The sequence below is a fragment of the Musa acuminata genome, chromosome BXJ3-3 (genome assembly GCF_036884655.1).
Source record: "Musa acuminata AAA Group cultivar baxijiao chromosome BXJ3-3, Cavendish_Baxijiao_AAA, whole genome shotgun sequence".
In the NCBI taxonomy this organism is placed as follows: domain Eukaryota; kingdom Viridiplantae; phylum Streptophyta; class Magnoliopsida; order Zingiberales; family Musaceae; genus Musa; species Musa acuminata.
In genome coordinates, this window is record NC_088351.1 from 8,107,572 (window position 1) to 8,123,680 (window position 16,109).

Genomic DNA, 16,109 nt, shown 5'->3' on the forward strand with positions numbered 1-16,109 from the left:
TTTTTGTTTTTAGAGGTATAAGAGGTATCTTATTATACCTCTTAGATCCTTATAAACGGATACAGATTCATGTTGTTGTGGGTATACGTGAGGGGAGAAACATTGTATCGAGTGAGAAGTTGTTCATGCAAAAGAGTCTTTTGCAAGAAAGTGGTCGAGCTCTGTTGGCGTCCTACACCAAAATCCCACCACCCTCTTCTTCCTCTCTCTTTCTCTCTTCTCTTTTAGCAGCACCTTTTACGTGTTTCCTTCCTCCTCATCCATCATGTTTAGCTTTAGCGACGCAAGCGGAGTACGGCGCTTCAGCAGTGGTCCGGGCGGCAAGGCCATGTCTTTTCTAAACAGCTGGATCATGCTCACCATGGTTGGCATGGTGAACCAGTTGCCAGCCATACTCCACCTTCTGTGCCGCCGCTTCAAGTTGTGGTGGTCCAACGAGATGCAGATCACCATTTCTCAGGAAGACCGGGATTGGTACAGCAACAGCAAGGTCTTCTCTGCCGTCGAGACTTACCTCAGCACCAGGTCAGCCGACGACGCTCGTCGGATGAAGGCATACACTAATCACAACAGCCATCATCTCACGCTCACAATGGACGATGCTCAACATATCGTCGACGTCTTCACGCCGAAGGTTGACGACGATGGTAAGAAGAAGGACAGGACAATCAAGGTGAGGTGGACTTTCTACTGCCGGGACGAGACGGGAACGACTCAACGAGGGAACGAGGAGACGAAGTTCTATACGCTCAAGTTCAGTGCTCGACATCGATCGGTGGTGTTGAACCAATACCTTGTGTACATCATGGAGAGGAGCCAGGAGATCGAGCAGAAGAACCGGCAGCGGAATCTCTACACCAACACCATGAGCAGCCACATGCACTGGACGAAGGTACGCAATTACTACAACCTCCTCTGAATCATCTCAAACACGTCTAAAACGATCGGTGCTAGTATTCCTGCGCCAAAATCATAAATCATCACCGTTGACTCAGGTGGTGTTCAGGCACCCGGCGACTTTTGCAACGCTCGCAATGGACCCCAGGAAGAAGCAAGAGATCATGAATGACCTAGAGACTTTTAGCAAGAGCCGGGACTACTATGCCAAGCTCGGCAAGACCTGGAAGCGCGGCTACCTTCTCTATGGTCCACCGGGCTCGGGCAAGTCCACCCTAATCGCTTGCATGGCCAACTTGCTCGACTACGATGTCTTCGACCTCGAGCTCACCGGCATCGAGGACAACGCCGAGCTCCGCCGTCTGATTGTGAACACTACAAGTAAGTCGATCATCGTGATCGAGGACATCGACTGCTCCATCCATCTCTCCGGCACCCGAGAAATTAAAGGAGTCAACCATAACAACGAAGAAAATGTCAATGAGGAGATGGGGCAGAAGAAGACGGTAGACAATGGGCAGAGCAAACTGACTCTCTCGGGGTTATTGAACTTCGTCGACGGTCTGTGGGCTGCATGCGGGGGCGAGAGGCTCATTGTTTTCACAACCAACCATGTGGGGAAACTAGACCCAGCGTTGGTGAGGAGGGGGAGGATGGATGTGCATATCGAGCTTGGGTACTGTGGTTTTGAAGCATTCAAGGTATTAGCCAAAAATTACTTGGAAGTGGAGGAGCACCCACTGTTCGACAAGGTGAAGGAATTGTTGGAGAAGGTGAAGATCACACCTGCAGACGTTGCGGAGCAGCTGATGCCAAAGAAGCTACTTGCAGACGACAAGGCAAATCGGTGTTTGGAGGGATTGGTTCAAACACTAGAGAATGCCATCAAAGATGGAGGAAAGAAGGGGGAGAGGGACGCTATGTAGGAGGAAGAACTCAAGGATTATATATATATATATATATATATATATATTCTTTAGTTAATTGATTAATACTTGATAATATAAATTCTAATTTCTGTTGTGATGAGTTATATAATGTGGCCCATTGTAGGACAGTGGTAGATTTGTGTAGCAAATTTGTCGTCCTATTTTCCCTTATGTCGACCTCCATTCAAGCAATAAAGAGAGTCACCATATAGGAATCACATCATAACTCTCTTGATTAATGGGAAACACCATAATCATATGATGGATGTTTCGGCATGCATACCAAGGGTGAACATGACACATATAGAACAGCACCTACTGGGAAAAGAAATCAAAGTACTTGTGAAATGAACTACCATGGACCATTAAATCCATATATAAGTTGCTTTGGGCGCACACACACACACTCACACTCGCACACAAAAACCATCCATAAGAAATCATTATATATGCTTGTATAACACAATTTATGCCACTAAAATTGCAACTCCATTTATCTCTCTAGTTTCAACTCGGCTTTATAACCAACCATTATGTTACTTGTATGAATTCTTTGTACAGTATATATAACTCACAAACTACGTAGCAGATAGCTCACAACCTAATTGTGTTCCACTTTGTTCATCGAAGAATCATGTCATGAAGCTTATACATCACTTTCATTCTTGTGCATCTATTTTTTTGTTTTTATGTAATTGTGACCTTATGCAGGATGCAGTAGAGAATGATGAACAATAAAGACGTAGAAATACACAAGACAATGTAGTTTTTAATATTTTCGATATGATGTGGATTTTGTGATTGTATCAACTTTAATATTGATTGGACTTTATGAATGTTATTATCTTTAATATTGATGTGGATTTTTTTGGTTATTAAAAATTCTGGTATGATTTTGAAATTATTGAAAATTGATAAATGGTCAAGAAAAATATTATTATTGACAAGATGATAATAATATTGTTTTTATTGATAGCTTATCACTAATATTGTTTTCACCTAATAATGATATTTTTATATAATTGATCCCCAACAAATGAATCAGATCAATTAATAGTCTCGATTTTATTTTTATTTTTGCTTCTCAAACATCATGTTACATTCGATTTTAATAACTATACTTTTGGTATCCCAACTACATTATAGATATGTGTTAGCGTTTATTATTTGTCCCTTCTATTTTGAACACATGAGATGTCAAGATTATTATTTTTATCGATAAAGATATCAAAAACAAAATAAATATTGAAATTATCCTTTTGTCTATTATTTTTATGTCGATCCAACACATTATGTCATGTGTTGTATTTTTCATAAATACAATAGATGATGTTAGGAAAAATAAAATTATTTATTATATTTTCAGAATTATAGAGATCCTAATATAATTTTTTTTAAATATAAAAATTAGAATAATACACTTAGTTTTGGTTTAGTTACTTTTCTTTTATATAATAGATTTATTTTATTATTATTATTAAATGTGTTAGATAAGAATTTGTGTTTAACAATATAAATAAAAAAATTATTTTTAATTATCTTTTCTTTGGATCCCGTGACATCCCAATGAGTTCAACATCGAAAGTGGGCGTTGACTATGATTGACTTATATTGGTCAGATGAGTATACTATGATAATTCGAATTAAAATATTTGCTCGTCTCGAATAAGTCAAAAAATGAAAATACTTTAAGGAATATGAATATTCTTTCATTGAACTCATGAAAATATTTTAAGGAACATTCTTCTCATGTTTATATGACAATTCTAGTTGATTGGGCTTAACAATGTCATGTCTTAATTGGTTGAAAATATTGTCATGTCTTAACAATGTCATGTCTTAATTAATGAATCAAGATATTCCAAACCATTATAACTGTATTATAAAATATTATAGTTAAGGGTAAATGAGTTTAGTCTCCACCAACCTTGATTATCAACTTTATTATAATTATTTAGATATCATAAAATGATTTATTCGAGGGTTAAAATTATTTTAGATGAAAATTACAAAGGTCTTTACACATCTAAAAATAAGGAACGACAAATCCTCTTTTTTTTTTTTTTCGTTTCCTCACATAGCCTCAAATTTTAGGTTTATATTGGAAGAATGACATTATTGTTTGAATGGATTAGCCTCAAATGTGACATATTACTAGTTCATTGAACCAAACACTACACTATCTTATCCACTCAACAATTCCCTTATTACTTCTTTACATTCAAGATATGCTTTTTCTCTAAATACACTCTCCTTTTAAGTATATTCTTAAATGAATGTATCAGCTACTTTGGTCGATAAAAGCTTTGATAATTTATCGTAAGATCTTAAGCTCGAATCTCGCGAGTGTCGTTTATCTTTGATAGAAAAACAAAAAAAAACTTCTCAAATGCATGTACCAGGTAAAATTAGAATTTGGTTATATGCTCAGCACCAGGCTACCAGATATAAACCAAGGAGGCAATCAATCGACCTCGTCACTACCTGCTTTGCCATCTCCTCTACCTGTTGGCTATGCAGACTGAAGTAGTGATCGTCGGCGCCGGGCCTTCCGGTTTGGCCACTGCAGCAAGCCTCAATATCCTCGCAATTCCCTACGTGGTGCTCGAGAAGGATACCTGTAGTGCATCAATGTGGAAGCTTCGGACCTACGATCGTCTGCAGCTTCACCTGGCCAAGCGGTTCTGCGAGCTGCCGCACATGCCGATCCCCAGAAACGCCCCGACCTACCTCCCCAAGGCTCAGTTCATCCAGTACTTGGACGCTTACGTCGAACGTTTCAACATCAACCCTGTTTACTCCACTGACGTCCAGCTCGCCTCCTACGACGAAGACAGCAAGACCTGGCGAGTCATGGCGAGGAACGCGCTGACAGATGAGGTTGAGGAGTACAGGAGTCGGTTCTTGGTGGTGGCTTCCGGCGAGAACTGCGAAGGGTTCATCCCGGACCTCCCCGGGCTGCAGAGCTTCTCCGGGGAAATCCTCCACTCGTCGTCCTACAAGTCGGGCAGACCCTACACCAACAAGAGCGTCCTCGTAGTCGGAAGTGGCAATTCCGGGATGGAGGTAGCTTATGATCTGGCGGAACACGAAGCGAGGACTTCCATAGTCATCAACAGCCCGGTATCACACATCGTCATCTTGTTATATATGCAAAGATCTAGATAGCATGCATTAATAACATGCGGAATTCACGCGCAGCTTCATGTGGTGACCAAGGAGATGATCTGCATGGCGATGGTTATGCTGGGTTGTCTCCCTGTATGTTTGGTGGATGCATTAGTTGGCCTTCTGGCCAAGTTGAAGTACGGAGACTTGTCCAGGTACGGCATCGTTAGGCCAACCATGGGGCCGATGCGGCTCAAGGCCGTCACCGGAAGGTCAGCCGTTATCGACGTCGGGACCGTCGAAAAGATCAAGACTGGAGAGATCAAGGTAAACACAGACATTTGGATGAGCTGTACGAGAAGACATCTCTTCTCTCCCCTCCTCGTTTCATGACGTGTATCAGCTAAATGTATGTGTTGTTTTTGACGACATATCATCGACGTAAAGGTGGTGAAAGGGATAACCAACATCAGAGCAAATGAGGTCGAGTTCGCAGATGGCAATTCATACCAGTACGATGCTATAGTCTTTGCCACCGGCTTCAGAACCAATCCCAGGAAATGGCTACAGGTAAACTTGCAGTCCAACTCTTGTTTCTTAGTTGGAAGGACTTCGTTTCATCTCTATGTTCAAGATTTTTCTCCCAAAATTCTAATAAGTTTCGGTAATTCTTAGAAATGATAATTAGAAAGAATGCAAATTTTTTTATTTCCATTCCTCAATAATCTTTAACCTTTATAAATAATCATTTTATAAAGGTTAAGCCTTAACTTAATTTATAATTAGGTAGCATATGCTTATTAGAACTCTCAAAACTATCTAATTTAACTACAAATTTTGATTTCCCAATGTCTTTCTATCAAATTGAACTTTGAGAAAAGAGTATAGAAATAGGAAAAAAAAACTTGATATTATCTCTATAAATATAGTCAACATATCCAACATTCTCCAAAGAAAAACAATAAAAAAGCTTTGAAATATATGTCATGAAAATCCATAATAAACCTTCATGGTCTTATTATATGTTTCGATTAGTTACAAAACCTCAATCTACCTTGAATCAATTTTTCTATGGAACTAATCTAACTAAAATCAAAAGTAAAAGTATCCAACACCTTTATTTTTTGTGAATATTCATCTTCCTAAAACTTCAATAATAATGTTTTTTTTTTTGTTAGTGTATCCAACATCTTAATCTCTACACCTAAGATTGGTCCCGTGCTCATATTACCAAATCTACTTACTACTGATTGAAGATTCAAAATCTAATCCAATGTATTCCATAGCTTAAGATTAGTATGATACAGGTATATCATATCAACTTGCAATGATTGATGATTTGAAACTTCAATCGACTTATATTTACACATAAGACATTGGTCTAGTATCGATGTACCAAACCTGTTTATCAAAAACAAGACTTTAAAATCTTATCTAATATATTTGAAGGCGTTGAACAATATAGTCAGCAAAAGCTTTGATGGATCATGGTAAGGTCTTGAGATCAAATCATGCTTTCCCTAGTTTCATTTGCTTAGTAAAACATCCTAATCTTTAACTACTAATGACTAATATGGCTTCGTATTTTTTTCGTATGAGTAGTAAACAAACTTTTATACTTCCAACAAAATTAAACTTATCTGTTATTATATAATCTATTTGCTAACTATTTCAATTTCAACCTTGTTTTCTTCAAATCGTTTCAATACTATTTTGAAAAATCTCTCAACATTTCTTGATCTCTTATATTTCAATATATGTGTGTGTGTGTGTGTGTGAGAGAGAGAGAGAGAGAGAGAGAGAGAGTATGTGCTGATTTAATTTATTAATACTTAGTTCCATTAGGATTGTCAAAACTAGAAACTAACAATTTGATAGAACATTAAATTAAATTTACTATTCCATTACTTGGGAGTGCTGAAAACATATGTTACTCGCATTGCTGCAGGATGCTGATTCATTCCTGAACGAAGAAGGGTATCCTAGAGAAAAGTTTCCGAATCACTGGAAGGGAAGGAACGATCTCTATTTTGTAGGTTTTGCCAGAAGTGGGTTGCCCGTATGTTCAATGGACGCTCTAAACACTGCCAATGACATCGCAAAAAAGAGAACAGTTTCTTAGACATCTCCAAAAAGAGAACAGTTTCTTAGACACCTCCAACAAGAGAACACTTTTTTAGTTTTGGCAGAGATACTGCTGAATAAGAAACAATGTCGATCTTTTGTTTCGTATGATATCATAGTCTTTGTTGATATTCGCATGACCCTAAGAAGTTCAAATGTGATTGTGTTTTCGATTTTATGTGCAAAGCCAATAAATCATTAATTTAGATACAGATACGTATTCATTGGTGGATTGTGCCGCTAAGTTTAACAATCTTAAAGATGAGGAGTTGGCTCATTAGTTTGATGAGTTTAGAATCACATGATACCCAAATTAATTGTGGGACTTAACCTATGTAGTGTAGTACTTGCGCTTGGGTCCAACCCGTATCTATACAAATAAGTCATCATTTATGCACGATTTTGTTCTTTTGGATAGACCCATAACTTGACAAAGAAGTTCACATACTTGAAAAGTTCCTATCCCTAAAATGAAGATATTTTAAGGAATATTCTTTCATTAAACTCATGAAGATGTTTTAAGGAATGCTTTCCCATTAAAATAATGATTATATGTTGATTGGGTGGGCTTTACAATGTCATGTCGTAATTGGTTGCAAATATTTGCTATATTAATTTCAGCTATAATGTTTTAAATGGATTCACACTATTCTTGATTACCGAATCAAGATATTGCAACCATTATAACTGTGTTACAAAATATTATAGTTAAGGTTCAATTAGTTTAATCTCCACCAACCTTAAGTAAAGTTTATTATAGGTCTTTAGATTTCTTAAAATTATTTTAGATGGAAATTACAAATATTTTTATATGTCAAAAAATGGGCAAAGGTTTTTATATATTGGAAGAATGACAATAAAAATGGACCTATATTGCTTTTGTTCGTTGAACCAAAAACCACACTATCTTGTCCACTCGAGAATTCATTCCTTTATTACTTCTTTACATTTCTAGTCGTGCTTTCACCTCATTGTTCGTTGGGCTAATTCGTTAGATATGCTCGGTTTAAAGGCGCCTCTAAAAACACTCCCCCTTTCATTGTCTTCCCAAATGCATGAAACCGGTAAAAGTAGAATTTAGTTACATGCTCGACGCTAAGCTTCCAAATATACAGTGACAAGATAACGGAAAGTAAGACTATTTTCTACGAATCTTTCAATAGTGGACGGAGAATTGAAGATTGGCTCGATTAGGTAAAGAAATGAGAGCTCAAGTAAATAATTCAGCTTGCTTTGGTAACAAATAATTAATGGAGCGTATCTTTAACATTGTTTTTGAACGTCAAAATGGAATACAGTATGAATCGCTTGGCGAAAGAAATTGATATAAATCAACGAGGCAATCGATCGACCTCGTCACTGCATGCTTCGCCATCTCCTCTACCTGTTGGCCAATGAAGACTGAAGTAGTGATCGTCGGTGCCGGGCCTTCCGGTTTGGCCACCGCTGCATGCCTCAGTGTTCTCTCTATTCCCTACGTGGTGCTCGAGAGGGAGGCCTGCAGTGCGTCGCTGTGGAAGCTTCGGACCTACGATCGTGTGAAGCTTCATTTGGCCAAGCGGTTCTGCGAGCTGCCGCACATGCCGATCCCCAGAAACGCCCCGACCTTCGTCCCCAAGAATCAGTTCATCCAGTACTTGGACGCTTACGTCGAACGTTTCAACATCAACCCCGTTTACTCCACTCACGTCGAGCTCGCCTCCTACGACGAAGCCAGCAAGACCTGGCGCGTCATGGCGAGGAACGCGCTGACCGATCAGGTCGAGGAGTACAGGAGTCGGTTCTTGGTGGTGGCTTCCGGCGAGAACACCGAAGGGTTCATCCCGGACCTCCCCGGCCTGCAGACCTTCTCCGGGAAAATCCTCCACTCGTCGTCCTACAAGTCGGGCAGACCCTACACCAGCAAGAAAGTCCTCGTCGTCGGAAGTGGCAATTCCGGGATGGAGATAGCTTATGATCTGGCGGAACACGAAGCGAGGACTTCCATAGTCATCAACAGCCCGGTATCACACATCGTCATCTTGTTGTATATGCAAAGATCTAGACGGCATGCATTAATAACATGTGGAATTCATGCGCAGCTTCATGTGGTGACCAAGGAGATGATACATATGGCGATGGTCATGCTGGGTTATCTCCCTGTAAGTGTGGTGGATGCATTAGTTGTCCTTCTGTCCAAGTTGAAGTACGGAGACTTGTCCACGTACGGCATTGTTAGACCAAGCTTGGGGCCGATGCGCCTCAAGGCCGTCACCGGAAGGTCATCCGTTATCGACGTCGGGACCATCGAAAAGATCAAGACGGGAGAGATCGAGGTAAACACAAACATTTGGATGAGCTTTACGAGAATACATCTCTCCTCTCTCCTCCTCGTCTAATGACGTGTATCAGCTAAATGTATGTGTTGTTTTTGACGATGTAAAGGTGGTGAAGGGGGTAACCAACATCAGAGGAAATGAGGTTGAGTTCGAAGATGGCAAATCATACCATTTCGATGCTATAGTCTTTGCCACCGGCTTCAGAACCAATCCCGGGAAATGGCTACAGGTAAACATGCAGTCCGACTGCAGCTTTTTAGTTGGCAGGACTTCGTTTCATCTCTATGTTCAAGATTTTGTCCCAAAATGCTAATAAGTTTCGGTAATTCGTAGGAGTGATAATTAGAAAGAATGCAAATTCTTAATTTCCATTCCTCAATAATCTTTAACCTTTATAAATAATCATTTTATAAAAGTTAAGTCTTAACTTAATTTATAATTAGGATTCATAATTTTATTAGAACTCTCAAAACTATCTAATTTAACTACAAAATTTGATTTCCCAACAACTTTATGTTATCTCTGTTAATATAGTCAACAAATCCAACATTCTCCAAAAAAAGACATAATAACTTTGTAATATATGTCATGAAAATCCAAAATAACTTTTCACGGTCTTATATTATGTTTCAATTAGTTTGAAAACCTCAATCTACCTTGAATCAATCTTCAAACGATTCTTTGAAACTAATATAACTAAAATCATAAGTATCCAACACCTTTATTTTTTTGAATATTCATCTTCCTAAAACTTCAATAATAATGTGTTTTTTGTTAGTATAAGCAACATCTCAATCTTTACACCTAAGATGTCGGTCCGGTGCTCATGTACCAAATCTACTTACTAAAGATTATAGATTCGAAACCTAATCCAATGTATTTTACAACGTAAGATTAATATGTTAAAGGTGCAATGATCGATGATTTGAAACTTCATTCGACTTATTTCTACACACACATAAGATTGATTATGTCCTGATTTAATTTATTAAGAGTTAATTCCATTGGGATTGTCAAAAGTAGAAGCTAACATTTTGCTGGAACATAAAATTAAATATACTATTCCAGTAAGTACTTGCAAGTGTTGAAAACATATGTTACTGGCATTGCTGCAGGATGCTGATTCATTCATAGGCGAAGAAGGGTTTCCCAGACAAAAGTTTCCAAATCACTGGAAGGGAAGGAATGATCTCTACTTTGTAGGTTTTGGTAGAAGTGGGTTGGCCGGTTGTTCGACGGACGCTCAAAACGCTGCCGATGACATCGCCAGAAAGAGAACAACAGTTTCTTATTCTTCACAGAGATAATGATGAATAAGAAACAATGTCGGTCTGTAGTTTCGTTGAGCACCATGATATATCATAAGCTCTATTGGGATTCGCGTGATCCTACATCTGTCTATGCTTTTGATTTTATCTGCGAAGACAATAACAAATCATTAGTTTAGAGACAAATACATCGACTGGTGGTTTGTGTCATATCGACTACCCCCCCTTTAATGTTAACAATCTTAAATATATAAATATAAATATGAATATAAATCAGCCTTAGCTATCTTTTGTTTGTTTATCACCAATTTTAAATGAGTTTCCTTTCCCATGAATGTTACACTTGAAAGGCATAATATATAGGCGTATATACAAAGGAAATCTGATCATTTGGAGGAGCGGGAAGAAGGTTAGCTTAGCTTCTCACTGATCACTCCAACAACTGATCCAAAGAAGGCAAATATGCTAACAAGCAAGCAGACAACACTGAACATCTGAAGAAGAACCCATTTCTTCGTCCAAGCTCTTATCTTCTTCTGCACAAGGTACATCTCCACGGGGAAGTACACGGCCAGGGGCCAGAAGCCGAAGGCTCCCAACAGCCCCAACACCTGATTGAAGTAGGGAAAGAACATGGCGAGGCCTGTTGTGGTCGCCACGTACACTGTTCTAAAGCACAGCCGGAACAGATTCGTTCTGCACGGTGGCAACAATGGCAACCGGATCGTGTACAGCTTGTTCACGAACCCACTGTTGGGGAACCTCCCTGCAGCCAATCTCTCCACGAAACAGAACACTGGCTGGCAGTAAACCTAACAAAACCAAAGCAGAAGCTTCGTCAGCAGATGGATAACGCTAATAATCTAAGCTCCGGCGAAGAAGAGAGATGATCACCTGATAGCCTCCCACGAGGTGGAGGACAATGCAAGCATTGGCGAAGTCGATGAGCCAGTAGGGTTCGTAAAAGCCAAATCCTGTCAAGAGGTTTCCCGGAGTGTCATTGCCGAAGGCGGCGTAGCCGAAACAGCCGCAGCAGAGGTAGAAGGATGTGGTGATAAAAATGGAGGTCATGGATGCTTTCTTCATCGTTTGGTTCTCCGGCGGCGGCGATTTCAGTGTATCCTTGGAACAGTAATGTTTCGGATAGTAGCGTGTATTTATGACTCACAGAATCAAGCAATGAAGGTGGGAAATGACTGTCACCTCTATTTCAAAGAGAATAATCGAGTATGGGTAGGCAAATGCTATGTCTCCCAGCGCTTGAGAAACCCGCCACACTTTCTGTGATGTAGATGCCATGGGAATGCCTCCGATCCCACCTTTTATTGTTCCATCTCCTGCGGATCAGAGTGACACAGGAACTCACTCGTCAGTAATCATTCAACGAGGGTTGGCATGCACCATGAGGCTGAAGCTAGATCTGTGATCTAATTAATATCTTACTGTTCATATCATGCAATACTTTGTATGATGACACTGCCATGGCATTTTCCTCTATGCACAGACACTCTTGAGAGTTATTTAGTCTTTAATGACCCCAAAGTAGTGTGTTTTTACGATAGATCATGAAGTAAACAGAAATGAAAGAAGAAAAAAGAATGAAGAAAGGGATACCAATCACTTTGGCCAGGCCAAGTGCGAATCCAATGAAAGAGTAGCTGAAGGACATGATGGCTGCAAAAATAGAGAGCCATGCCATTTCATGAAAGCCAGGTATCTGGGAGAAAACTATCTGAACAACTCCAAACAGCAGCATGTAAAAGCTCTCTCCATATGAGCATGCAGCATTTCGGCCTTCTCTATGATAACAATCTGATTTCTGAATGGCCCTGCACAGACACCAAATGGAAACAGATTGAGTTGCATAAGAAGAAAAATAGCATAAAGCCTAATAATGAAAAAAGAAAAAGGACTGGAAAAATTGTCCATCGTCCTTCGTGCAGGCACACAGACTGCAGCATGGTAATGTAGCCTCAATTATCACATAACACATACACGTACTCGACGCTTTTATGACTTCAAAACTCTTGCCATGGAGTCTCAGAGGAGTTCATTCCTTGAGATACTGGAAAGAAACAGAACACTAGAGCATTTATGGTACCTAAAGAATGTGGCAGACACAGTGGTGATCTAGTCATCCGCCATAACTTTTTTGTCCTTGAAATCGTTAGTGCAGCACTATTGACAGCACCCACAGAAATAGTAGCAACAGAGAATCTCTCAAGTGAAAGTGGCATTAGTTTCTTGTGGAATTCGGCTTCAGCACTACTCCCTACTCAGAAAAATATGAGCAGACAAGGTCGAGAGTAAAAGTGTACCTCATGCTGGTGGCAGCTGTGATGGTGTAGGCTAACCCTGCACCGTACAAGCTTAGTTGCTGAAGGAACCCACAAATCCAAACACTTCTCTCACCTGCATACACTTATTTCATCAATGTTTCCTTTCTGCACCCAGTTTATAAGACACGTACTGAGATCAATTATGACCAGTTCTCTATATTGATTACATGTGCTTGCATGACGAGGACGAACTAAGATGAGTTTAGCACAAAACAGGGTCAAGATTAGGTAAGTGAATAGAGAAGAAAGAGGATGGGGAAGCATGATAATGACTTGCAAAGAGAATTGCTTTGTCTTCTCTAAACCAAACTTGAGGTCCAACTTGAGACTTACGATTAGGAAAGTAATCGATTGTACTATACATAAGTGAATCACGTCATAAGTAATCAATTGCACTATTTTTAGTACAAAGAAATAATCTTTTTTATCTTCTGTTTTTTTCACCAAATCAGATGCACCAACTTTTTTTGCCTCTGCGAGATGCGACATCAATGTGTGCTTTTTGTTCGATGGTGATGTAATATTTATTTGACGTGTGAACTAAAAAAGCATAAAATAAGTGACGTGACGTGACGTGACGTGAAGCGACGCGAAATGAGATGGATTTTATTTCCTTAGTCCGACTACATTTTGCGCATCAGAACGAAACGTAGAATGGTTTTGATTTCTTACCCAAGAAAAGCCTCACAGCATCCATGTAGTGGCGGTTCCTGAGATGTCCATGCTCAGGGTCGGGTGTTCTGTAGCAATCCGCGAGCAGCGTTGATTGGATCAGAGTGACTGCAGCAAAGAGCACCATGACTATGGGGCCAGCGATCCAACCCAGTTGAGCCATGCTCCACGCCAGAGAGAGAACTCCGGCGCCGATCACAGCTGTTATTATGTGGGCGATGGCTGTCCATATGGTGCCTTCACAAACACAGAGAGATGAAACAAGAATCCACCATACAGATCAAGATTCCTGTGTTTGAAGCAGTAGAATCAAAAGGACTTGTAGAAAGAGCCACCCAGGAAAAAATGAAGCGATTCGAACAGAGCATGATGGCTACAGGTGATCGAAGCCCCCTTCTAAGAAATCCAATCTCTCAAGAACAACAGTTAAACGGAAGACTGGGAAGTAAAGAAGAAAAGGAGGAGACGAGAGAAGTCATGTCACCACTTCTGTTCACATGCTCTTCCTGCTCCTCTGATGCTTTTGGAAGCTTCAACAGCAAAGGGGAGCTCCCTTCTTCCTCTTCTCCGGCCATGCCTCCTCAAGCAGACCCAAGGAGATGGAGGGGATCTTCCACCGGGGAGCCAATGGATCAGTCATCAATGGCTACTGCTGCTACGGTTAGGTGGACCAAATGTAGACCACAATAAACAATCCACAAATGTCAAACGAGATGTTCCACTACCATTCTCTTCTCTCGTGAGAACGGTGGCTACCTAACCTGTTTGTGGTGGCTCCACCAACATCGCACATAAATTAATTAGATATGGTTGAGTTCAGAGAACTCTTGGTGAGGAATCCAAGACTGCAACCCATATTGACCTCGTCACAAAAGTGAATCTAACCATATTGACCTTTGCAGCCGACATGTTAATATCGGCTATGAAAAGGATCTAAGCGACCAAGTAACAAGCCGAGATTCATTGATCATCTTGACAAGTCGTAGCCAAAACCATCTTCTGAATGCATGCATAGGCTTACTGCTTTTGTTTTTATCCGTTCATCATTGGGATGCAATTAATATAAAATGTTCAGATGGATTTCAACATGAACTAGGGAGAAAAATCACCTCCACAATAGAGACATCAAAAAAATAGGAAAAGAAATTACCAATGTCAATACCAATCAACTTATAATGCATGATGTCTAAATTGATATATCAAAAAGTTATGACAATATGACTGAAACATCTCTAGTATATCTCAAATTTAATGTACTTCAGCTATCATATAGAATAAATTTCTGTACCTTTTTTTGTCCATAAGAATTCTTTATGAATATCTTTTACAGCAATATATTTAACCCTAGTAGAAATTAAATTAATGTATTTTGATAGTTTTGATTGCCAAAAATTATTATCCTTCAAACGTTTTTCTTATAACAAAGTATAGATTTTCTTGAATCAATATCAAACTCATATTTGTATTTGTGTAGCCAACTAACATATATTTTTCGATACTAAAGCATAAACTTAAATAAAAAATACTTTTTAGATACTTGAAAATCTACTTAGCTATTGTCTATTATTTATTTTCAGGATTTAAGATAAATAGATTGACCACATCAACTGTCCAAGTAATGGATGACCTAAACATAAGATACTCTATCCATTGCTTGTACACATCACAATATATATATATATATATATATATATATATATATATATATATATATATATATATATATATATATATATATATATATATATATATATATATATGAAACTATCAATTGCTTTGACATAAGATACTCTATCCATATTTGTTTTATCTTTGAATGACATTATTTAGAGCTTGACTTGAAATGACCTAAAGTAGATAACAAATTGGTTTTGACTTAATCATATTTAATTTGTCGAGAAGCTTTTGTATATATCTCTCACGACAATCAAATTTTATCATTATCTTGTCATGTCATTTGTAATTATCATACTAAAAAATATATTTAGATGATCCCAGGTCTTTTCTAATAGTATGACTAACAATTAACATATCATCTATATATAATAAGTAATTAATAAATTTATATTTTAAAAATATTTTATATAAACATAATGGTACAAAAAGTTTTATTATACTCATGATCTATCGTAGAAAAATCAAATCCTTTATACCATTGTCTTAGTGTATGCTTATGACCGATAAACTTTTCTTTAACATACACGTTAGATTTTTGTTATTTTAACTAAGAATTCATATATTTTTTTTCAGTAATTTTTTCTTACCTTTTAACTATGAACCCCGAAAGTTATTATATATATATATATCATTCTCCAAATCATCATTTATAATATCTTATTTCTAATTCCATTCACATTGTATTGTGAAGTTTTCTTTTCTTTATCTTTTTTACTTTCTTTTTTTTTTCTCCCTTTCGTTCTGTCTGTCCCACACGCTCTCACCCGATCTCATGCC

At 38.5% G+C, this 16,109-nt stretch overlaps 4 protein-coding genes across 5 annotated transcripts; 3 read left to right on the forward strand and 1 right to left on the reverse strand.

Annotated features, from left to right (window-relative positions):
* Positions 1-206: 206 nt before the first annotated feature.
* Positions 207-1,832, forward strand: LOC135632926 (AAA-ATPase At3g28580-like). The gene is made up of 2 exons (XM_065141805.1): positions 207-892; positions 996-1,832. Exons 1-2 carry the CDS (start codon positions 266-268, stop codon positions 1,821-1,823), a joined length of 1,455 nt encoding a protein of 484 aa, XP_064997877.1. The 5' UTR covers positions 207-265; the 3' UTR covers positions 1,824-1,832.
* Positions 1,833-4,340: 2,508 nt separating this feature from the next.
* LOC135633888 (probable indole-3-pyruvate monooxygenase YUCCA10) lies at positions 4,341-7,056 on the forward strand. The gene is made up of 4 exons (XM_065143862.1): positions 4,341-4,949; positions 5,028-5,261; positions 5,382-5,504; positions 6,883-7,056. Exons 1-4 carry the CDS (start codon positions 4,341-4,343, stop codon positions 7,054-7,056), a joined length of 1,140 nt encoding a protein of 379 aa, XP_064999934.1.
* Positions 7,057-8,452: 1,396 nt separating this feature from the next.
* Positions 8,453-10,683, forward strand: LOC135633889 (probable indole-3-pyruvate monooxygenase YUCCA10). Its single transcript, XM_065143863.1, has 4 exons — positions 8,453-9,061; positions 9,140-9,373; positions 9,483-9,605; positions 10,492-10,683. The coding sequence occupies exons 1-4, from the start codon at positions 8,453-8,455 to the stop codon at positions 10,681-10,683; spliced, it is 1,158 nt and encodes a 385-aa protein (XP_064999935.1).
* Positions 10,684-10,907: 224 nt separating this feature from the next.
* On the reverse strand, positions 10,908-14,392 carry LOC135633181 (probable amino acid permease 7). 2 transcript variants are annotated; one of them, XM_065142354.1, is made up of 7 exons: positions 14,140-14,392; positions 13,656-13,892; positions 12,963-13,056; positions 12,259-12,473; positions 11,848-11,981; positions 11,539-11,766; positions 10,908-11,456 (listed from the first exon to the last, which is right to left on the reverse strand). In XM_065142354.1, the coding sequence occupies exons 1-7, from the start codon at positions 14,228-14,230 to the stop codon at positions 11,055-11,057; spliced, it is 1,401 nt and encodes a 466-aa protein (XP_064998426.1). In that variant the 5' UTR covers positions 14,231-14,392; the 3' UTR covers positions 10,908-11,054. The 2 variants fall into 2 exon arrangements, with proteins under 2 accessions (XP_064998426.1, XP_064998427.1); XM_065142355.1 differs by having other exon boundaries at positions 13,656-13,944; positions 14,140-14,292.
* Positions 14,393-16,109: the final 1,717 nt, after the last annotated feature.